The sequence below is a fragment of the Lupinus angustifolius genome, chromosome LG11 (assembly GCF_001865875.1).
Source record: "Lupinus angustifolius cultivar Tanjil chromosome LG11, LupAngTanjil_v1.0, whole genome shotgun sequence".
Classification (NCBI taxonomy): Eukaryota; Viridiplantae; Streptophyta; class Magnoliopsida; order Fabales; family Fabaceae; genus Lupinus; species Lupinus angustifolius.
The window spans coordinates 6,340,245-6,363,192 of record NC_032019.1 but is presented as its reverse complement, the minus strand read 5'-3'; the positions used below and the strand labels follow the sequence as shown (position 1 = coordinate 6,363,192).

At 31.8% G+C, this 22,948-nt stretch overlaps 4 protein-coding genes across 4 annotated transcripts; 2 read left to right on the top strand and 2 right to left on the bottom strand.

Moving 5' to 3' along the window:
• LOC109360103 (zinc finger protein WIP6-like) lies at window positions 2,230–3,765 on the top strand (the record flags this gene model as incomplete). Its single annotated transcript, XM_019604838.1, has 2 exons — window positions 2,230–2,742; window positions 3,292–3,765. Coding segments are annotated over exons 1-2 (894 nt in total), but the record flags the coding sequence as incomplete, so codon positions are not given.
• Window positions 11,129–12,195, bottom strand: LOC109359238 (allene oxide cyclase, chloroplastic-like). Its single transcript, XM_019603826.1, has 2 exons — window positions 11,903–12,195; window positions 11,129–11,686 (listed from the first exon to the last, which is right to left on the bottom strand). Exons 1-2 carry the CDS (start codon window positions 12,144–12,146, stop codon window positions 11,163–11,165), a joined length of 768 nt encoding a protein of 255 aa, XP_019459371.1. The 5' UTR covers window positions 12,147–12,195; the 3' UTR covers window positions 11,129–11,162.
• On the bottom strand, window positions 13,561–19,426 carry LOC109361232 (methionine aminopeptidase 1B, chloroplastic). The gene is made up of 10 exons (XM_019606620.1): window positions 19,265–19,426; window positions 19,083–19,164; window positions 17,776–18,013; window positions 16,326–16,487; window positions 16,202–16,243; window positions 15,535–15,606; window positions 15,231–15,310; window positions 14,645–14,742; window positions 14,135–14,182; window positions 13,561–13,944 (listed from the first exon to the last, which is right to left on the bottom strand). The coding sequence occupies exons 1-10, from the start codon at window positions 19,395–19,397 to the stop codon at window positions 13,799–13,801; spliced, it is 1,101 nt and encodes a 366-aa protein (XP_019462165.1). The 5' UTR covers window positions 19,398–19,426; the 3' UTR covers window positions 13,561–13,798.
• LOC109361209 (60S ribosomal protein L13-1-like) lies at window positions 19,506–21,604 on the top strand. Its single transcript, XM_019606584.1, has 5 exons — window positions 19,506–19,609; window positions 20,083–20,202; window positions 20,336–20,469; window positions 20,895–21,053; window positions 21,171–21,604. Exons 2-5 carry the CDS (start codon window positions 20,094–20,096, stop codon window positions 21,390–21,392), a joined length of 624 nt encoding a protein of 207 aa, XP_019462129.1. The 5' UTR covers window positions 19,506–19,609; window positions 20,083–20,093; the 3' UTR covers window positions 21,393–21,604.

The following is a 22,948-nucleotide window of genomic DNA, read 5'->3' as shown; positions in this document are numbered from 1 at the left end:
ATGCTTTTTTCTGCTTCATTGCTTCTCTCACTCTTTCCTTCTTTGCCGCTCCTATGTCTCCTCTATATCCAAACACGCCAAAACCCAACCCATATCAACTCTATGTATTTTCCATTCACTCTCCACGTGCGTGCACACACACATACACACATGCCTACTCTTCCTTATACATCATGTTTTATGCCCTATTTCTCCCTCTACACTATCTTCTATGAGAATATTTGGCACACTAAACGTAGACAAAACAACATATAATAATGAAAATTTTCATACGGGGGTGTCAATAAACATTCAAATCAATTGTTTACATCACAGTCCTAAGATAGTCTGATTGCGAGGATGAAGAGCTTAAGGAACAAAATGCAGAAAGTTATGGGTTCAAATCTCACCAAAAAAAAAAGAAATATTAAGGTGATTTGATGATTAAGATGAAATATGTGAGTGAATGAGATTGAAAATTCGAATCTCATACGAAATAAAATTCTAACATTTCTAATAATGTGCAAGATAAAAAAAATCAAAAGTTGACATAGGATGTGTGGAAGCCGAACTATCCTACAAATATCCTTGCACACATCAATAAGGAAAATATTTATGGAATTGATTTATATGATTTAAAATAATGTGTGGTCAAATTTCAAAAAAATACGCCCATGTCAGCATTCATTGACACCAAATTTAGTTCAAGTCCAGCTTATCAATACTGAAATATGATGAGTTTTATTTTATTTTAATTTTTTATATTAAAAAATAATTTCAACTCATTTGCATTAATTTTTTGTAACACATGTTATAATCCACATCCAATACTTAATAAAATCTGAATACATTTATTTCAAACCTGCTTACCTAAATTTTATTAATAAAAAAAGAGACGCATCACATTTAATGGAATATTGTTAACTTCCTCGCCATATGACAAAGGCTCCATTCTCATCAAGTTATTATCAGGTAAATGAAAAACAAATGTGCTTCCAATGTCCATAAAAAGTGATCCATCCCATGGTTTTTAAAATCTAGAAAAGTGCCAATTAAAATACATCACCTTGGGTTCAAGAAGTGATCATAAACGTCTAAAATTAAATGAATAAATATTTAAGAATATCTAATATGTATTGAATTTTTAAAACATATTTTAATATATTAATAAACAATATAATATTCAATTTATTCTATTTTAATGTGTTGAAAAAAATTAAAAAACATTATATAATAGTCCATAAATATAAAACAATTATAATAGAATAGTCCATAATAACGAAATAATCATTATATAATAGAAAAATACACTACGTCCATTTTTTCATTTTTTACCGTGATGATTCAAGCTATTTTATCTTAAAATTATAATGAAAATAAAATTATACTTATATATATTATACCCATAATAAAAATAATAAATCTATAAAAAAAAGTTATGAGTAAAGAAAAACTCAATTCAATAATTTTTATGTATTTAAATAGTTAATTGACCATTGACCGAGATACCTTTGTTAAAAGAATTAAACATTTAATTAGGAAAAAGTTATCATAATAAAAAATTTAGTAAATTTTAGTTTTGGAACTTTAATTTTATATAAATATTTCAGTTTTTATTAACAAATAATCTACATCATAGTAAAATTTATATTAGTTATTTAGTATTCAATAAATTTAATATTAAAATAAATAAGTAATATTCAATAAATTTTAATTTTGTAAAAAATCAATAATTTTTAATAGATATTTCATATACAATGAAATTTAATGATACAATAAATATTCAAAATTATACTACAAAAAGAACATCCTCCATAATAAATATTTAAAAAATATTATATTCAACAAATTTATTTTTTAATAAGTATTAAATTTATTAATAAATTTTAAAATTCAGTTTTTATGCGATTGAAGAGGATAGTGGAAGACTATTCTCTTTTTGAAATGTAAATATTATTGAAATGAATTTTGTCTTATTCTAATTTAATGAAATATGTTTAATAAATCAGATTATTTACCAACTAAAATCAAAGTTGTTAAGATTTTAATCTCTCCTTGATTTAAAGTGACCTAAAAGTTAAATCTAATGAATTATATGTAATAATAATAAACTAAAAATCTAACAAAAAAGCAGTTAAAATGATTATTATTGAAAAATATCAAAAGCAAAAAGCCAAGGCACCCACTGAAAATTTGTTTATTTATTGCCTTTTTCATTCACACTTAGCATCTCACACACCAACACACAAAACCCTCTTTTGCTCCATGATTCTATTCTCTTCTAGCTACCATTCTCTCATTGTATAATATTCATAAGCTATCTCATAAATCATATCTCTTACCATGCAAACTCACTCTTTCTACATATCCTCCTCTAATGGAAGTAGCAGTAATAATAATGCATTCTTTGAAGCTGATGAAGTTCTTGATGATGAAGCTTCTATTTCCCTCTCTCTTGGCCTTCCTGGCCAACACAACAACCCCAAACCTTTCTCTATATCAAACCAATCTGATACCACTCTTCATCAACACCAAAACCCTACTACTTCTGATGATCACAGTGGTATAACAGTTGCCCTACACATTGGTCTTCCTTCCACTGCAGAAAACACAAACCCCACTATCACAAAACCTGATCATTTGATTTCAAATCCAATTCAGGGTCAGTATTGGATCCCTTCTCCTGCTCAAATCCTCATTGGACCCACCCAGTTTTCTTGCTCAGTCTGTAACAAAATGTTCAACCGTTTCAACAACATGCAGGTTAGTCAAACACTATAGTCCATAAAAGCTAAAACTGAAGTGTGCCCAGTCAAATACAGTAAATTCTTAAGCACTAATTAGAGACTTAGGTAAACAGTTTCAAACTTTCTCTTTTATCAAAGACTTATACATAGATGTGAATAGGTAACTATACTCCTCTCTAGTAAAAAATGTCAAATTTGACACCAATAATTATGTCCATCTTGCAAGAATGCTATTTTTCTTTAGCACAAATATGTTCTCATAATATTGTTGCTATTTTTTATAAGCAGAATTGGATGCTCAAGCAGTTTACAAAAATGAAAGAATTTAGAAATACATCCAACAACTAATAAGCCTTGATCCTACAAAGATTTTAAAAATACAACCAACAACCACCCCTTAGACCCACAAAGAATTCAGAAATTCAAACTGCAAAATTGAAAAGCCTCTAACCCCCGTCCCTTTATTGTTACAATGTTGAGCATTTTCAAAAACCATAACATGGACGAGTTTATGAATTAATTAATGTCACCCTAAATTTTTCTAATGTATATTGTTACATTTCAGATGCATATGTGGGGACATGGGTCACAATACAGAAAAGGGCCTGAATCATTGAGAGGGATGAAACCAGCTTCTTCAATGCTGAGGCTACCTTGCTATTGTTGTGCTGAGGGTTGCAAGAATAACATAGATCACCCAAGGGCAAGACCATTGAAAGATTTCCGGACACTTCAGACACACTACAAGAGGAAGCATGGTACAAAGCCATTTGGGTGTAGAAAATGTGGGAAGCCATTTGCAGTGAGAGGGGATTGGAGGACACATGAGAAAAATTGTGGGAAGCTTTGGTTCTGTATTTGTGGTTCAGATTTCAAGCACAAAAGGTCCCTCAAAGACCATGTTCGTGCCTTTGGTGATGGCCATGCTCCTCATACTGTGGACAGTTGTAGTGATCAGAATATGATGGCAGATGATGATTTGTTATTAGGTGATGATGAAGATGATGAGGAGTTTGATGAAGATGAAGAAGATAGCAACAATGAAAATGATTTTCACTTTTAATTAACATTATTTTCTTATGCACTGTTTTCATTTTAGTTATTAGTGTTTAATAATCAATTACTAATTTATATTATATGATGACTAATGATATTATTTGATTAGTATTTTAGGTTTAGAATATTTAGATACAACTTAGCGACTAAAATTGTATTCGAACCTATTTTATATCATCATATATTATATATTTTATCACTAATTATACTTACATTGATCATTCATATAAAATATGTGTTAGAAAAATCTTTTTAGTTTAATTAATACGAAGTAGGTTGTCTGTTAACTTTGTTAGATTTTCTTCGTTGTGACTAAGATATGGACTAATCAATTATAGAGACTGCACCTTTGTCTGTGTCTGTGATGGAGAAAGAGAAAGTGAGAGTAAAGGGGGTGCGAGAAGATGCAGACAAAAGGTGTAATGAAAGCTAAGGTTCTTGCATTTAATGATAGAACTAGAAATCTTATATCTAATTAAAATGGCATTTTTTCTTCTTCTTTTTCATGCAACATTTTCTTGTGATAATATAAGAGATAAAGAGAGAGTCAAGAGCATTCAGTGACTGCAGATGAGAGACAGACATGCAGACAATGCAGTCACAGATTGTACTGTTCATAAATTTGCATTAGGTTGCCATAGATATTATGCAGAGAAAGAGAGTAAGACAGAGATAGTAGAGTGAGAGAGAGTTAAATTTGTTTAAAAAGGGTTTCATTGATGAGTGATAGTGAGGTTGGAGTAGCACTCTCACTAGTAACACTTTGAGGGATTGATTATATTGATAGTGTCAGTGTATGAGGGTAAGAATGCATGGACCACTGATATTATATGTAGTGTTGCTGTTTTTGGGGTTTCACCCAAAGGGCTGCTTTTTTCATTTTCAGACCAACTACAAACAGATACTACCAAACATTTTTCAGAACTCTTTGTTCTTATTATTTTACCCATCCCCACTCTTTTTAACCCTCACTATATTCTAGAGAATTAAAATCATCTTTACATTATGATAAAATTTGTTTGTTTCAATTTGGATTTAGGTTCGATTGGGTGGGGACAAAAAAATATAGTGTTATTTGAGGGTAAAATAATATTTGTCGATAGTGGACAAATTGTGAATATAATTGAATACTTTTTCTAGTTAAGATTGAGTGAATTTGAGCCTAATCGAATTCACACTCCATCAATATGGACTAAAATTGTTTGAGGTCTATTTAGAATGTTTTTTATGTGTTTAGATTGAGTCATTTTACGAGCTCTACCTGTGATCTAATTTCAATATAGCTAACCAATGCTACTTATAGTGTACAAGTTTCTTATCTCATGAACTCTGGAAAGTGTAAATATAATAATCTCATTCCCATGCGTGGAAAGGCTAATTCGGCCATCATGATAATATAGTGATAAGATTGGATTGTTAATTTTGATGTTAATATAAATAAAATGTTTGTAAATATCAAATATAACATTAATGTAGGAATGGATGATGTTGTAATGGAAAACTACATGGTATAACATTCATATAAGTACAATATGAGGAATCAAAGTAGATTTGAGGATGAAGATGAGGATTAAGGGCTTAAGGAACAAAGTGTATGACGCTGTGAGTTCAAGTCTCACCAACAACAAAAGGGAAGATATAAAGTGGTTTGATGGTTAAAGTGAAAGAAGTTAAGGGTTGGAGTCTCCTCCACAACAAAAATACTAATATACTAATAATTATCGATAAAAATAATATATTTGAGGATATAAACTTCACTATGACTCAAAAAATATCTAAGATAAGGTTGAATATCTCCTCTTAGGGCATATCATTCAAGTCTTGTGCTAACTCATCTTTATTGGATTTCCATATTTGTAGAGATCTCAAAGTTCTAATAAACTTCAACACAGCTCCAAAATTTTTTGAGGTAATATGGTAGCCTCCTCTTTTGGGTTGGATCAAAGTAAATATAGATGGTGTTGCTTATGACTTTCTTGGGCATTATGGAGGAGGGGTACTTTCAGAGACACTAGTGATAGTGTTTTGACCTACTTTGCTGCTTATTATAGGATCTAGGATGCTTTGTTTGTTGAGCTCTTATCAGCTATCCTAGCGATGGAATTTTCTCATAATAAAGGTTGGAATGCTTTATGGTTAGAATATGACTCAACCTTGATGGTGAAGATTTTCAATGGTGGATCCAAGGTCTCTTGGAAGCTCCTTAGTTGGTGGATTTTGTGCAAGAACTTGTTATCTTCTATGAACTTAGAAGTTTCTATTGTGAGGACAAATTGCTACTTGTGGAATTTCATGCCAAATTTTATTTTCAATGAGTGTTTTAGAAATGGTTTTGTTCTCCTTAACTATTCAAAAAATGAGAATAAAATATCTTCTTATATCAGGAGACAACTTATCTTCTTAAATCTATTTATTGTTTAACATATGTTTTTTTTATTTATAAATATTGTAAAATGATAACTTCTAGAAAAAAGTGAAATAAGAGATGTGATAAACAATGAATGAATTTAAGGAAATAAATACTTTATTCTATTCAAGAATATGTAATTTGCTTGTCTTCCCAACTGATTCCTTTTTAATATATTTTGTGGGTGTTGTTGCACCTCTTACCTTAAAAAAATACTATAAATTAAATTGAAATAAATAAACTAATATGGACATTATGTTGTCCCTACATCTTACTCTTGTACTAATTATATATTTTTGTGCTTTTAATAATATTTCTTTTGCCCACTAAAAAAATAAGTATCTATCCGATTTTGAGTATTTAACAATCTCTAAATACTAATCTGTTATTTATTTAAATTAAAAAGTTAGTACATTTTTTAGTATTTATTATTAAAATAATATTATAAAAATGAAAATAAATGCAAATAATATCATGGAATAAAATAATAATCAAAGAAATTATTCATAAATATGAACATATTATTTTTAATATAATTTTCATTATATTTTTTAAATAATATCTCTAGAACACCACTTGTTAACATTGTCCTCCTTATTGTTTCTTATTTCCTCTTTTGTTACATGGAAAGCAGATTGGAAAATGAGCCAGGTAGAACAAAATGGAAAGATTGAGAAATTCGAAAAAAAGGAATAAATAAATACTTTAGTGCATGCATGCTTGGATCCTCAAATTGAAAGTCGTAGCCTTTTATTTCCATGCCAAGTCTAAGTTTCATTAATTAATGTTGAATTTAATATGTATATACAAATAGTGTAAGTGTTTTTTATACTGTCAAAAAATTATTCACCATTCATATGTTAATTAATATTGACTCTCAAACAAAAATAATACAAATAAACGATGAATAATATGACAAGAGTTTAAAAAACTTTATAATAATAGTGCATAAATTTGTCTCGTTACTAGGGATATACAATTTCTGAAAAGCTCTCATAACAACAGAAAGACTAGGGAGTCTAGTATGACCATAAAGTATATTATATAGTATTAGGGACATAAGTTTAAGATCCGAGGTAAAAGACTCATTTCAGACTAACATCTACTTTACGGTTTAAATCGTTTAGTTCCCTCTTAAGTAGGCAACTTTATTGTTACCTTCATTTATTTACTTCTTTCTTGGCAGATTAAAAAAAACATCAGACATCCTTTGTGTAGAAAATAGCGCAATATTTTTAAAAATAAACTTGGGGAGAGATGTATAAATATATCCCAATATAGTCAAGGATTAAATATTTTATAGCACATGTATCTTCAAAAAGTGAATTATGTCTACAAATAAAATGTTTTTCATACATGTAACATAAATTTTATTTGTTATTTTTAATCTTGTTGGATTGTGCTCTTACAATTAATGTAAGCCAATATTAACGAGAACCCATGAGAGCATTTGAGAAACCAAGCACCTTTGTGAATGAATAATGTTACATATGGTCAAGGTTAGTTGAGCTTTACTCATAATCAGGTTTTACCTCTTCATCCCTCACTCTCTACTTTGACTCCTACTTATACACCAAAACTATTTTTTTGGGTACCGCCGTTGGTAACCTCAGAACTAATCTCTTATGTGGTGTGTGATTGTCATTCCTAATAAGTATTACTCACAAGAATTGAATTATTAACCTTTTAATCATCCTAAATATTTAGTAGAGTTTTACACCACTAGATTAACATCTCATAGAGTGTTTGGTTTGTTTCTTCATATCTACATTAATTGGTCTTAATAATTCAATCCCAGTGTGTGGCAGTGATGTCAAGAATAATAAGTGTACCTCTAATATTACTTCATCTATAATCAGATGGCCCCACTTGAATGTCTCAGAAATGTACCTATCCACAAAGAAATGTACTTATCCACAAAGAAATGTACTTATCCACAAAGAACAAATTTGCATTTGGTTTTGTTTGGTATACGAGAGAAAATGAGAAGAGAGAAATAGGTGAGAAAGAGAAATAGAAGAAATATAGTAGATTTTTGTGATGTTTGGTACAAGAGAAGAATGAGAGAAAATGAATAGAAATAAATATTTTCTTCTCTTTCTCTTTTGTTTGGTTGGATAGAAAATGAGAAGAAAGTGATGATGTTGTGGTTCAAATCAGTGTTGTGAGAATCGGACCATACTGGACGGTCCAACCGGTTTGACCGCTGATCGAACTTGAAAACGACTTTGGTTTATCGTCTTAATCGAGTGAGAGCTGGACCGCTTTGAACCAGAGAAATTCCGGTTCGACCGTGTTAAACCCGATTAAACCAGATTAACTCGGGAAGTAAACCGGACGGTTCACTTAAAAATTAAAAAAATGGAACATTTTTATGTAATCTTTTGTTTCACTTCAATCCAAAAAAAGATTAAGAGACGTTACTTCAATGTAATTATACATGATTATTAATTATATAAAATTTTACATTTTTATATAATTATACATCTATAGATAAAAAATATTGATTATGTATAAAAATCAACGGGTCAGACCAAACAACTTGACCGGTTAAACCTAATACAAGACCTCTTCCGGTTTGACGTCCAGCTCGGGTTTGACGTCCGGCTCGGGTTTCACAACATTGGTTTAATTTACAAAAATGTCTCTAGAATAAAGAAAAGATGCAGGAAAATATTGTTTTATTATTAATTAAAAATAAATGTTATAATTTTAAATTATAAATTTTATTATAATTTTAATTAACATTTTTAATTGATATGTTTTGTGACATAGTTTATGACAAAATTTGAGATAACAGATCATTGTTCAGCTAAAGTCTCTTTTTCTCTTTTCACTTTCTCCGATGGAAAGAAATTTTGTGGGCCCACCCACTTTTTTCTTCTCTCCCTTCTTTCTCCCTTCTCAACCAAAGGGGAGAAACTCCTCATTTCTCTTCTACTTCTCTCTCCCTCTTTTCTCTCTTCTTTAACTCTACCCAACCAAACTCAATTTACTTCTCTTGTGCTGACCCATGTGGAAGAAAAAGGACGCTCCCTTGGTTAAAAACTTCATATTCTTATTTGAAACAGGAAACCCAAAAACCATAATATTTTATTCTTGACATGGTAACCATTTTGGAAATCTCTATCTCCATTATCACAATTTAAAATCTTGATCTGACATTTATAAAAAAAGAAAGAGCCATTGATAGATTGTGTTTGGTGAAATTTGTGATTTTTGTTTGTTTCTTTGTCTTGGCTAAAAATATTTTTAGTAGCCCAAAGCTTCTATCTTGATCTTGGGCTCTGGGTTTTTAATGAACAAGATAGTTGGTCGGCTTTGTATTACTACTTCAGAGTTCTCAAGTTTTTTAGTAGCCCAAATCTTCTAGCTTGATCTTGGGTTATGGTTTTTTTAATATGAACAAGATGGTTGGTCGGCTTTGTGTTACTAATTGAGAGTTCTCAAGCTTTTATTTCCTTAAAAAAAACCATTGACCAATGATCAAGTAAAAATGTAACTAAAATTTAGAAATGTCCAACCCAAAAAATACACAGTAAGAGTTTTAAAACATGACTAATTCTAAAAAGACCTTGTTTGTTCTTGAGAGACAAGTTTGTAATTGTAAGAAGCAGTTAAGAATTTTAACAGTGGAGAGGTCACACTATTTATAAGCAGGAGGACTGACAATACATAAAATCTATTTGATATTTTTTAAAAGTCAATTTATTATTAAGCTTGATAAACATGGTTCATGAATCAATTGAGTTGAATTTGAGTTAAAAATGAAACATTAAATAAGGAGGCTAACTCGTGCAAAGTACAATTCGACTCATTAGATTCGTGATCTATACACACATAATCAATCTTTCAAAATATTTCATGAACTCTCGATGAATGAAACCAACTCGAGTTGATGAGTCGAATTGATCAGTTCATGATTTCAAATGGAGACAAGTTCGAACTAAAGAAATAATTGTATTGAACTCAAGTTGAATTTTGAGCTTAACCAATTCTTATGGAGTCAAATAAAATTGCATTTAAGTTTAGATCGATTTGATACAAATATCAAAAGTGGGTTACAAAAGATGAATAATTCATTCGTCATAGATCTATATTAAATTTACATTTTTTACCATCATAAATTATTACCCTACCTCTTGTATATATGATGTAGATATTCTTGTCATCTATATAAATAGGTAGTTTTAATCAAATTCCAACTTCATTATTTATAATAAGGTCATGTTAATGGATATCCTTAAGGTATTCTTTAACCAAAAAATAAAAAAAATATCTTGAAAATTATGATATTTGAATTCAATTCGTGTTCCCACTTTTAAATACTCAACCAAACTTGTTTCCCACAGCAACATTAAACTTTACATGTAAAAGTACACCCTTCCACGTTTTTCCACTCAAATGAGATTTCTAAAGTATTTGCTGTCATATATCAACCAAACGGCATAATGTTTTCCAGTCTATAGTTTGCACAAATAATATCATCCCATGATGACAGGAAGACAAATGGAAACATTTAATTAAATTAAATGTTGCAAATTCCAATATAACCAACCTACACAGAAATTATATAGACCCAATATCATCTCATATTTTATATTTTCTTTTTTAAAGTAATTGATGTAACAAAGAGGAATTGATTTAGTGGTATAAAACTCCACTAGATCAATAATTATTGAACTAAGCCAAATATCAAATGTTAAATTATTGAGAGCAGCACAAGAGAAAGTCACATCTCCAAAAATAATTGATGTAGTTCTAGATGTAAGCATCTTATCTTATGAATAACAACAAAATCTATTTATAGAATGCACAAAATGCACTTCCAATTATATGTTTTATTACCACACATCCCAAACTTCCAATAGAAACAAAACAAACCAAAATTGAATAAAAAAATCCAAAGGGCAACAACAACAAGTAGAAATTTATTTTAGGTCCAAAAATCAAAATCCCCTAAAATAGCATGATCAATTTGTGAAGTTTAATAGAGAGGCATTAGGGTCAGAAGCCTTAGCAGCTAGAGATGGTTCAACATGGGGTGATGGTTGAATTGGCTTCACTAGTAATTCAGTTGGCAAATCATGAATACCCTTTAAGTAAAAAGTATAAAACAACTTGAATGGGAACACAATTTGCTGAAGTTTCACTTGTCCATAAACACCTTCAAAGATTCCAGATCCACCAGTTATAGCTAGATATGTATCTTGGTATGTTAGATAAGGTCCTTGAACTGATATGTGACCATAGTTTCCAAAGTAGAAGCTATATGTGGCTTCATATCTGTCACCTTTTTTCTCAGGTACATGTTGGATGAGTACACATAATCCTGCTGTTATTCCTAGCCTTTTTTCTAAGTCTCCAGAGTAGAGTTTGTTGCTGAATGGTACTAGATCTCCAAGTGAGTTTTCTGGTTTTTGACTTAGCCTTAGATATGCAGGACTACTTCTGTCACGTTCATTGATCTCATATACATATAGTTCTTGAACTTTGGCTAGAGAAAGTAACAGAGAAATGAATGAGAAATGCTATATGTTATGAAATAATATTAACATGTGTCTAAAGTGAGGACTCTCTTGATGATTTAGTATATTAAAATCTTGATTCTATTAAATAAAATGTAATGATTTTCACATAAGGTAATAAGTCATTTAAATGGTTTTTATACAACCTAAAGTATATCCAGCAAAAGGATCTAAGAAGTGCTTACTTGGTTTTGAAGAATCTTGATGCTTCTTGGGTTTATTATTGGAGAAGAATGCTGTGGTTGTGGTGTTATTGGAACTTCTTTTGCTTGTAGATACGTGATGAGTAGTTAAAAAATTTAAACTTTTGGTTGAGAAGGATTGAAAGAAAGTAGAACCTACTTGGTTTTGGGTTTGAGAAGGAGAAATAGAACTTGGGTTAGAGAGTCCGAGGGAGGAAATCATATTCAGAGAACATATGGAAGCCATGTATGGTAGTGTTTGGTAGAAGGATGTTTGTTAAGGGAGATTTATAAGTGGAATATTTGTAGTAATTTATAAGTGGAATATTTGTAGTATATTTGTGTTTTTTAACATGTGGGTATATTTTATAATTTTTGGGAAGGATACCCTTCTACTGCTAGATACAAGATATTTACCTATGAAAACTTCATTTTATTTTCTCATTTGCCTATATTCAATGAAGTTTCCTCACATATAAGAATTAAAAGTTAGTCTTCTCATGAGTTAGCTCAATTGGCTAAGTAAACCACCAAACAAGTGTGAATATTTTTGTTTAATCTCCTAAAAATTGTGCTCCAACTCTTTTTCATGGCTTTTGGCAAGTATTTTTTTCTTTATAAGACCTGACTTATTTTCATAGATTTTTTTTTTTTTGCATTTGCAGCAATCTTTCCTCCTTTAGGATTACAACAATTATGTCTTGATTTCATAAGGAGAAATCACCTATAATAAGATTATCACATAAAAATATATGGATTTATAATTTATTAAACTAATGATCTCTTAAACATATTTCTAGACTAAAAATATATGGATTTAATATATATATACTGACAGTGTAAGTATTTTTTACACTGTCAATAAATCATCTACCATTGATTTGTTAACCATCATTGACTCTCAAATAAAAAAGTAATACAAATCAATGGTGGATAATGAACTGACAATAACTTTACACTGTGAGTGCACAGATTTTAAATTATATATAATTAAGATTTTAGTAAAACAAGATTATCTATGTACTAGTCAATTTTAAATCAAATTACAACGTGACATCACGTTTGTTAAAAGTTTGATTCTTCAGAGGCTGCTACTCAGTCTCAATTGTTTATCATCCATACATCAATTATCACATGGAACAAAAATATCACATGGCACAAAACTATTTGTCTTCTCATTATCAATAAAGGTCAAAATAATAAAAGTTGTTTATTCATCAACAAAAGAAAAATCCTTTACGATACCTATTATTATCCCTCTAACAACTGTTGATTGATGTGTGAAATATTACAAGATTCCAATTAGTTCACAATACATTATTAAAAAACACTTTAGAGCAAAAACATGTAACTTCAAATAGAACTAGATTTAACTTAACAACCCAACACCACGTCATAAGTTAATAAAGATGGCTTGTATTTGAGCATTGCTCATTTGAATACTCATTATTATGCCAAAAATATGAAACATAACATCATATCCTTGACATAGCATAAGCATGTCCACTTTATATGAAATCTCAACTTAGCTCTTTCTACCAACAAGGCGTTAGTCTAGTGGTGTAAGGTTCCACCAGATCCCAAAGATGACCAAAAAGGTAAGAGGATATCCTTGGTAGTACCAAAAGAACTTGACTCTTTCCAATTAGACAACAATCCGAAAGAACAATAACCATATTTCCTGCCATAATTAAACTACAATAATGTGAAAGCAGTAACTTATACCTGCTGATGGAAATTTGTATTGGTCAATCTCTGTGTATCTCTATTATACAGGCAGGATGAGTTCCTTCAAATATGAAAAATTTATGCACAAGAGAATGTGGTATATAGTTCCTCAAGGCAGACTCTACTTCTATTTACAACTTAGATAAAAAAAGCAATATTAATGTTACCACATTAACATGTGGTCAAAATTTCGGCTCCGGCCCTAGTTATTAAAATGGTATGCTCACACTGTGCAGACGGACTACCATCGGCTGTAAGAGTTGTCCAGTTGTCTGGCCATGTAATGGAGTCAATGCCTCCCAATGTAAGTATAGGCTCTGCAGTTGAAGTACAAATTTGTAGGGCATAAATAAATTAACTTCAAGACTAAATATCAAGCTTGACCAATACAAAGAGCAATCAACTTGGAAAACATGTACATCACAAAGTAACATGTGAAGCAGTATAGTGTAGAAAAGGTAGCAGGGGTCATCTCAGATTCTGGGTACAAATCAACAATGCACTTACCAATTGTAAATGTTTGACCTTCAACCATGCAACCTGACTTGTCATTGCCTGTTAAGCGACATATAAATTAGAAGTCTGTTAGGAAAAAGAATACTAAGGGAAATACAACTTAATTAAACATACTAAGACACAATGGTTTTTTCCTGGGTCCTTGCATAGATTATAGCAGTTTGACAACAAAAAAATACAACTTAATTAAACACAGCCGTTATTAAATTACCAGCCTTCAGCCTTATTGATCAACAGAAATTCTTCGAAATGAATGATCTGGCAAAAAATGAATAGGGTTTTCGATTTTAAGGTTAAAATTTAGCACTACAACGCAACTAAGTTGGCAGGCAATACATACTACTGCAATGATCTAATTAAGTATTCCTTATTAGCATCTAATCCAATCTTAGGCAAACCAAGCTAAAAGTGTGCAGGTTAACAGGTTTTGTTTGTCAAGACAATCACCTTAAGCCAGAAAAGGCAATATGATGAAATTATACCAGTCGATAGGTCACTTACGGTGATGAAAAATGATTGGCTCAGAATGAAAAACTTTTCCCACGCCATGCCCAACAAACCGCTCCACGACACCATAGCCATACTTTTCAGCATGCTCACTGAGATAATGTTTCAAAAGAAAAGGCTTAAAAATCTACAGAAGCAGCCACCAATTCCAGTTGACATCATCAATGAATAAAAGCGATAATTGTACAAAGACGAATAGTAGACAGCTGCACAGTTAATCACTATACCATAATTATTAATGTAGAAACTTCAAAATCATTTAGGATTTAGGAGGCAGATTTTGCCAATCATACACGAGAAAGCATGGTTAGAACAAATGGCTCACTTGATAGATATCATGTAAAATTTGGACTAGGTGGTTACTCACTTCTTGATACACCATATGAATCTTCTTATGCAGCTTCTAGTAGAAAGGATAGCTACTTAAACATATTATGTTATTCAATTAAAACTACAATGTTTTCTACTAAATAAATGAAACAAAGTTTCACAAGCAGTAAATAATCAATCCTGGCAGTAGTACATAATGTACATTTATGGTGAAGTCTTTTTCTTTCAGTAATGATATAATAAACTGTACCTGATTCTCTTTCCGATTTTCCTAAAAGTAGCACCATCCTTGCAAGCAGCTATTCCCTTCTCCAAGCACTCTTCATTTACCTTCCAAGATCAGATAAATTTTTTTTCTCAATAAATAGTTTAAATAATTACACAACTAGCATTGCTTCTCGTGGAATCAGATTTGGTGACTTCATGTCTGATGGAAATGTAAATACATAAGGAAGTAATGTGGCTTCAACAAAGTGCAGCCCATACTACCAGAATCAAAACAAAGCAAAAATACAGCAAGGTTTCTTTTTCATGTATCAACTGATGATTATTACCTTAATAAGATTTTTCAGTTCATCGCCGACTTCCCCACAACAAAATGTCTTTGATGTGTCTCCATGATATCCCTAACAAAGCATATATAGATCAAAATACAATTACTTGGTCATTAACATAAAAAATAATATATATCATAATGGAGAAAAACAGAGAATATTAGTAATGAGCACAGTACCCAAAATTACATAGGCACAGGCCATGGCCATTAATATGTTTTAAAGAAGTAACTATCATACAGATCATCATAAAATAAGTTCCCAAATCAAATTTAACACGTGGGAGATAATTTTTCAAAAAAAGAACCCACGTGAACCGTCCTATATCAAAGCAAACAAGCTAGAATAACTTAATGTTGAAAACTCTATCGATTAATAACAGATGTGCAAATAATCTTGAGAGAAGCAGAGAGGAAGCGACATTGATATCTAATACTGAATATAAAAGTAGCTCATGGAAGAAATCTACTTTTACAAGTAATAAACATGGTGCTAAATTCTTATTCCCACACTAACCTACTGTTATTTTAGCAGATTGAAAAAAACACACAAATAAAGTAGACATAGAAACACTGTTGCAATTGGTGGAAGATGTTGAAGTTAGGGAGGGAATTCAATGTGTCCACTAAAACCTGATAAAAATTAACTAAAGAAATTAGGAGCATACATTCAGGTAGACTGTCACATCAATGTTAATAATGTCACCATTCTGCAAAAGAGATAAATTGTCATCAGTTATAAGTAATATGCACTCCAAGGATAAAGGGGAAAACAAATTAGGCTTGCAAAACCTGCAACTGCCGAGAATCAGGTATTCCATGGCACATGCATTCATTAACTGATGTGCACACACTTTTTGGAAATCCACCATAGCCAAGAGGCGAGGGATAAGCACCAGCGTCAATTATCATCTGGTGCACTGCTTTATCAATTTCGTTTGTTGTTACAGAAGGCTGACAATATAAACCAAGATTGAGTCAGATATAGAAAGTAGTGCAGAGTCAATTAGTTGATATGGAAGGATAGCAGCAAAAAGAAAAGCACAACATACACAAACTATAAAAAGTTCACATTTGGGTTATGACATGGTACAGGGATGTGGCTTCTGTTAAAAACCGAGATAAGGGTACAATAGGAGATGAGAACATACATCTAAAAAATTATATATATAATCTCATGATATGAAAGTTTGAAACATTAAAAAAACAATTAAAACATGAAAGGTCATTAACTAATGTGCACAAACATTTTGGAAATCCACCACTGCATCATTTTTTAAGCTCAGTTATTGCAAATACAATGCAAAGTTGCAAATAATATTTATCAATTATCTGAGTTTGGTACGGTATCAGGCACATGTCTGACAAGAGTACAACAGAAATTATGAAGCACTCATACTTCTGAGATTCAAACAAGGTTATGGTATAGACATAAACCACCAAATGTTACATTTTGTGAATTCTTAAATTATTCACTATTAAAAATGCTGTCATCTCATGTTGCTTTGAGTCCACTTAAGGCAATTAGTGTGTCCCACCGTTAAAAGGAATGTTAGATCACAGCGGTCTAACATCTTCAAATATGTATCAACACTCGTTCGATTACAAACTTCATATTTCATCTAGACAAGGGATTCATCGTCACATCTGAGTTTAGCCATTCAACCACCACCACTAATCCCCACAGCTAAACAAGAACTTGATATCTGAGTGAAAAGAAACCTTTCACAGCATAAAAGCAAACTCATTAAGGGTGAAACAAGCAAAAGCTATAAAACAGGTGAACTCTACTCTATTAACTGTCATTTTTCTACAATGGCCATATAAACTTTAATCATCTCCTACCACCTATAACCTGCCAGGTTCGGCATTCCATCCATTATCCACCATCATGGGAAACAATACATACACCACAAAGTAGCAGAACCTATTCACTAATCTCCCCACTATCTGACAATCTTTTAATATTCAACCAAAACCTACAGTGACTAACTGGTAATTCTAGCACAAAGAAAAAAGGTCATTGTGACTATCTATGCTTATGTGTTAGTTAAGAAGCAATGACGGCCTTCGTATCAAATCTAATATAAACAAACATGGTACGGTACAAGAGAAAGAATGTTGTGCAGAAGTGCAAAATTATTATGCAGAAATAATCATAAACAAATAAATAATGACCACAAGATGTAGACATCCAGTACATAGATGACATATGAAGTATGCTTGAAGAAGGAAATCTTACCCTAACCAAAGTTCCGGCATACTTTAAGACGCGCGCTGCAAGCTCACATGCAGCCCTCATGTGAGCTATGCCTTCAGAATCATGAATTTGATGCTCACTTGCAATTTCTGGTAGTATATTTGAACCTGCATAGGGAGGCCTTGGTATTTGATCAGGGACAGGGAGATGTGGTGATACTCTCCCACGCCTCAATGGAGGCCTTCTTTTAACCTTTGTCACAACTTGAAGTTCACGTTCTCTACATGTGACCAGACAGTAGCTAAGAATCTTTATAAAAGTTACCTCAACCTTTTCATCTTTTAAATTAAAAGCAAACTTTTTTGGCTAATAAAAAGCAAACGCAAGAGTGAAGAAGGAAACCATGCATTTATTTTCTTGAAAAAACATTTTGGCATTGCTTGGAAAAGACACGAAAGGAGGAAAGGATTAATTGAAGTTTTTTATTTATATCCTCTCTATACCAAGATGTAAATGATAAAATGCCTACAAGATCTTAAGCATATAAACAAATAAGGGTAAAATAGAAAGAAAAAAAAGTGGGCAAAACTGTGATCATTGAAAATATTATGACCAACATATGGCACTACGGCTACAATTCAGCATGTAGTGCATAATCTCAAATTCAGAAACATCAGATGCATGTAAACTGAGGAACTTCTGTCTAGCGCTTGCTTGCAATCTACACACAGATAAATTCAGAACTCCCTATAATATAAGTATACAAAGAAATGTTACAAAAATCAAAAGTGGACTAATGACGCATCCCAAGTCCCCACTCACTTAAATATTTTCATCATATTCCATGAATCATATATATAGCCTAAAAGAACCAGAGGTCCACAAGCCACTAAAGCATCTTCTATACAAACACAAACATCAAAAATATGTTTAACTTTATCCATAGGAGGTAACTGAGAATGGAGATAACACAGTCAAACCACACTCCAAGTTAAATTACAATACATGAACTAGTGTAATTTCATATATTACATGAATGGAACCCGTTCACAACTTCTCATACACTCATGCTTCATAGTCTCAGGTTTTAAAAAATTTACATTTATACTATAATAGATTTAGTCTTTAATAACAGTTACTTGCTGACCCCAAACAATTGTTAAGAAGGCTAAAGAACCTTAAATCCAAGATAGATAATATAAATCCAGATATTAAAATTGGAAAACCTTCCCATATATCCAAATCCAGATGATGATTATTCTTACCCAATAAACTAAAAAAATTCAAAGTTCAATCCACTAAAATACGATAAATAATAGCACAACTTCATAAAAACAAGTCTTAACTACCTTTTGATTTTCATGGCCTCTTCCAACCCCGCAAGCTTCCTACTATAAACAACAAATTGTTTTCTGCAATGTGATTGGTTTCCTGCAACACAAAAAACAAATTAGAATTTCAGTTCATTTATTTATTTATGGTTCTAAAAAGAAACATAAGTTATCTGAAAACCAAAATAGAATTAACGAACCGGGAAGCATGTAGTGTAAGATTGTAACAGGAGAACCCATAAGAGATGATGAATTTGAAGAAGATACTTGGCCATTAAAACCAGAACAATGTTTTAGAATTGAAGTGTGAGAAAAGGAAGTAGTGAGCGCCATTTTCTGCAGAGGATAAAATGAATTTGAGACTTTTGTTGAATGAAAATATCCATGGAAGCTGGGAAATAATATGGGCCTGTGGGCTTTTTTCTTAATACGGAAGCCCATTTATGTTAAGAGAAAAAATGAAAAAAATGAAAATTTTAATAAATAATCTAACCCTAAGTTTACATCAGCTTCTTCTGCATTGTGAACAAAACCCTCAGCCTCAGGTATCTCGATTCTTTCTTCGATTTCTCTTTCAATCTCAGTTTCTAAGGTTTCTGATTTTTTCAACCCTTACTTTTTTATTTTCAGATTTAATTTTTTTTCGAACTATTATTATTTTGTAAGATTTAATTATCTCATTTGGTTCTGAAATTTGGATTTAAGTTCAGGTTCTGCATAATAGGCCTTTCAATTTGTAGTTAGCTTTGTTTGCAATAGAAAAATGTCATAGTTAGCATCACTATCCCGGATTTGTAAGATGCATAACAATTTTTTTATAGACTCTGTTAATTGGTTTTCGTTATTTTAGGAACATTCTAACATTATATATCTCAGTGAGTGTTTAGTATGCATATGTTATTTGTGTAGAGTTTGAGTTTTGTAATTTATATGTTATGGTTATATAATTTTTTGCCAATTCTTTACTTTTTGTTTTTTAAGTTTTTCTCATTTGTAGTTGTGCTTGTTCTTTTGTTAGGAAGGTAAGCCATGGTGAAGCATAACAATGTTATCCCTAACGGACACTTCCGTAAGCATTGGCAAAACTATGTCAAGACCTGGTTCAATCAACCAGCACGCAAGACCAGAAGACGGTTAGGTAATTTAATACATTTTTTTCCTTTGTTCAATTTTCTCTATTGCGATTATTTTGGGTTACTCCTTTATGTTAAAAATAATTAAGTTCTTATGGTTGCTTTGTCTTTTTGACTTATGGGTGTTGCCTTCTTCAGCTCGCCAGAAGAAGGCTGTTAAGATTTTCCCCAGGCCTACAGCTGGACCTCTTAGACCCGTCGTTCACGGTCAAACATTGAAATACAACATGAAAGTCAAAGCTGGAAGAGGATTTTCTCTTGAAGAACTTAAGGTAAACCAGCTTGTTTTATCTCCTATCTCTTGTGATAAACTCGGGGTGTTGTTTTGTTATCAGGTCTGAGAAGTATAACTCCTTGTAGTTGTTAACTTGTTATACAGAGATCCGAGGATTCTAATTTCTGTGGATCTATGATTTAATAAAGAGGAACCACCGAACCACCACTTTATTACTCAAGTAGTCAACATTGCTAAGTTATTTCCTTGCAAAATTTGATTTCTTTGAATGTTTTAATTATGTACCTTTGTTTTCAGTTCAATTGTGCCTGGTTCTTGTTGAGATGTTTAGAAGAAGACAATGAAGGGCGCGTTAAAAATTACTTCATGCATTGATTTGGTGTATTACTATGCAATACATGAGATGTTATTGTCTTAAATTTCTAATTTTTTATGGTATATGTTTTCTGGTTTATATCACAGGCTGCTGGTATTCCCAAAAGGCTTGCTCCAACTATTGGAATTGCTGTTGATCATCGCCGCAAGAACCGTTCCTTGGAAAGTCTTCAGGCTAATGCACAGAGGTTGAAAACATACAAGGCCAAGTTGGTTGTGTTCCCCAGACGTGCACGCAAGGTCAAGGTAATACAAAATGTTCAAATATCTTTGAACTGTGAAGGATTTTTGTTAATGGTAGTCTCATCATTCCTGCCAATGGTAAAATATGATTGATATTCGTCTGTTTCCCATTTTTTGCAGGCTGGTGATTCTACACCTGAGGAACTTGCAAATGCGACACAAGTCCAGGGTACATACTTGCCCATTCCTGTGGAGAAGCCAACTGTGGAGCTTGTTAAGGTTACAGAGGAGTTGAAGGCATTCAAAGCTTATTATAAGCTTCGCCTGGAGCGCACAAACAAGCGTCATCATGGTGCCAGACTGAAGAGGGCTGCTGATGCAGAAAAGGAAGAGAAGAAGTGATGATCTTGTGAAGTCAAAGCTTTTTATCCATATGATGGCTGCAAGAAATTTTGCTCGAGCTTAGCTTTATCAAAAAACGCGCTTAGTCTAAAACATGGACCTCCTTGTATTTGATTATTTTGTGAACTGTTTTATTCAAGTTTGTTGCTTTAATTAATGATGTGTTTTGTTTTTGGAATAGTTTGTTGTTTATGAAGTACTTATTTTGTTTAGGCGGTATGTTAGTTTGATTAGCTTCATTGCATGGTTTTTTTATAGAAAGGGGCTGTTTTCTAAGCTTCATTTTCTAAACCCTGCCATGGTGAGAGGGCATTTAACTTCTGCTACCTTCCTATAGTGAGCAAATTTATTGCTTTGTCCTACATAGGGGGGAATTGAATGGATAGATGGTATAAATCTATGTTTTAGTGTTGAAGAGATGGGAAAAAAGTGTCTATGTGCAAGAGTTTCTCACCTAGTGGGTTCTAGAAAAGGTAGATAGATGTGTCTAGTTTTACTAAGTTAATAAATTGTTTTTGTTGGGTACTAGTGAGGTAAGAACACACCTAGAGGGGGGAATATGTGTAGCGGATCACTAATCCTGTTTTTCCGATTTTTGCGCAGAATATAAAGTTGCTGCAGTTAATTAATTATTAACAGGGTTAATCAATTAAAGACACTTGTGTTAACCAATTATGGTTAGCTTGTTAATCGATTATACTAGTTGTTACTCTTTGAAAAATAGATTTTTCTTGATTTGAAAACAATGATGAATCCTGATCTTTACTATCTTAATATTGATTCGTGATTGTTAACAGATTAATAGCAATTAACACTTAATCACAAAATGCAAATAAACTCAGAAAGCAAGTAAAGACAGAAACATAAAGAGATAGGGAAAGATAAAATGTGTTTGAGGATTTTTATCTTGATTCGTATGCGGGTCCACTTGCAACCGGTTGATTTGTGAGATTTTTCTTCACTATCATAAATGTATATTTAATTACAATCAAACTTCCAATAACCCCAGACAGAAACTTGCTTCTTGAATCCGTTGAGCCACCAAGCTCGGTTTGACCACTACCAACGCCTACTTGGATACAACACTGTTTCCGCAATTTAGCCCCAACCAAAACTATCGCTCGATTCAAGACTCCCTGCCTTGTGAAGACAACTGATTCTCAACTTTGTGATGATACCATACACCACGAGAATCATCCTCAAATAACAGAAAATTCGCTGAGTTACTTTGCACACAAAATTGTGTTGATATAGACTCTGAATTTCGGCTGTATAATCTTTGACAGAAGTTTTCACAAACAACCCTAAAACTAAATGTGGAAACCATGCAAGGTTTTTCAACTGAATGAAAATGTTTAGCACATTGAAAAATACTTTCTATCTTTTCTCTCTTGTAAATGTATGCAAGAAAAACTTCTCAAAAATCAACAAGATAGTCTTGAAAATTAAGCACTATGAATCTTGAGTTTTTCTTTCTTTCTGTTCTTTTTGTTGTTTATTGAAAGTGCAAAAAACTTTTCTATTAAAACTGATTTGTTCTGTTTCAAATAACAGTT

Excerpts from the sequence above, each read along its gene's own strand:
- LOC109359238 (XM_019603826.1), bottom strand. The coding sequence starts at position 12,146 with ATGGCTTCCATATGTTCTCTGAATATGATTTCCTCCCTCGGACTCTCT. Across the intron at positions 11,687-11,902 it reads TCAAGATTCTTCAAAACCAA|CCAAAGTTCAAGAACTATAT; the intron begins GTAAGCACTTCT and ends TACTTTCTCTAG.
- LOC109361232 (XM_019606620.1), bottom strand. The coding sequence starts at position 19,397 with ATGGCGCTCACTACTTCCTTTTCTCACACTTCAATTCTAAAACATTGT. Across the intron at positions 14,743-15,230 it reads AAAATCGGAAAGAGAATCAG|TGAGCATGCTGAAAAGTATG; the intron begins GTACAGTTTATT and ends ACATTATCTCAG. Across the intron at positions 13,945-14,134 it reads AGGTCAAACATTTACAATTG|AGCCTATACTTACATTGGGA; the intron begins GTAAGTGCATTG and ends CTTCAACTGCAG.
- LOC109361209 (XM_019606584.1), top strand. The coding sequence starts at position 20,094 with ATGGTGAAGCATAACAATGTTATCCCTAACGGACACTTCCGTAAGCAT. Across the intron at positions 20,203-20,335 it reads CAAGACCAGAAGACGGTTAG|CTCGCCAGAAGAAGGCTGTT; the intron begins GTAATTTAATAC and ends TGCCTTCTTCAG. Across the intron at positions 21,054-21,170 it reads GACGTGCACGCAAGGTCAAG|GCTGGTGATTCTACACCTGA; the intron begins GTAATACAAAAT and ends CATTTTTTGCAG.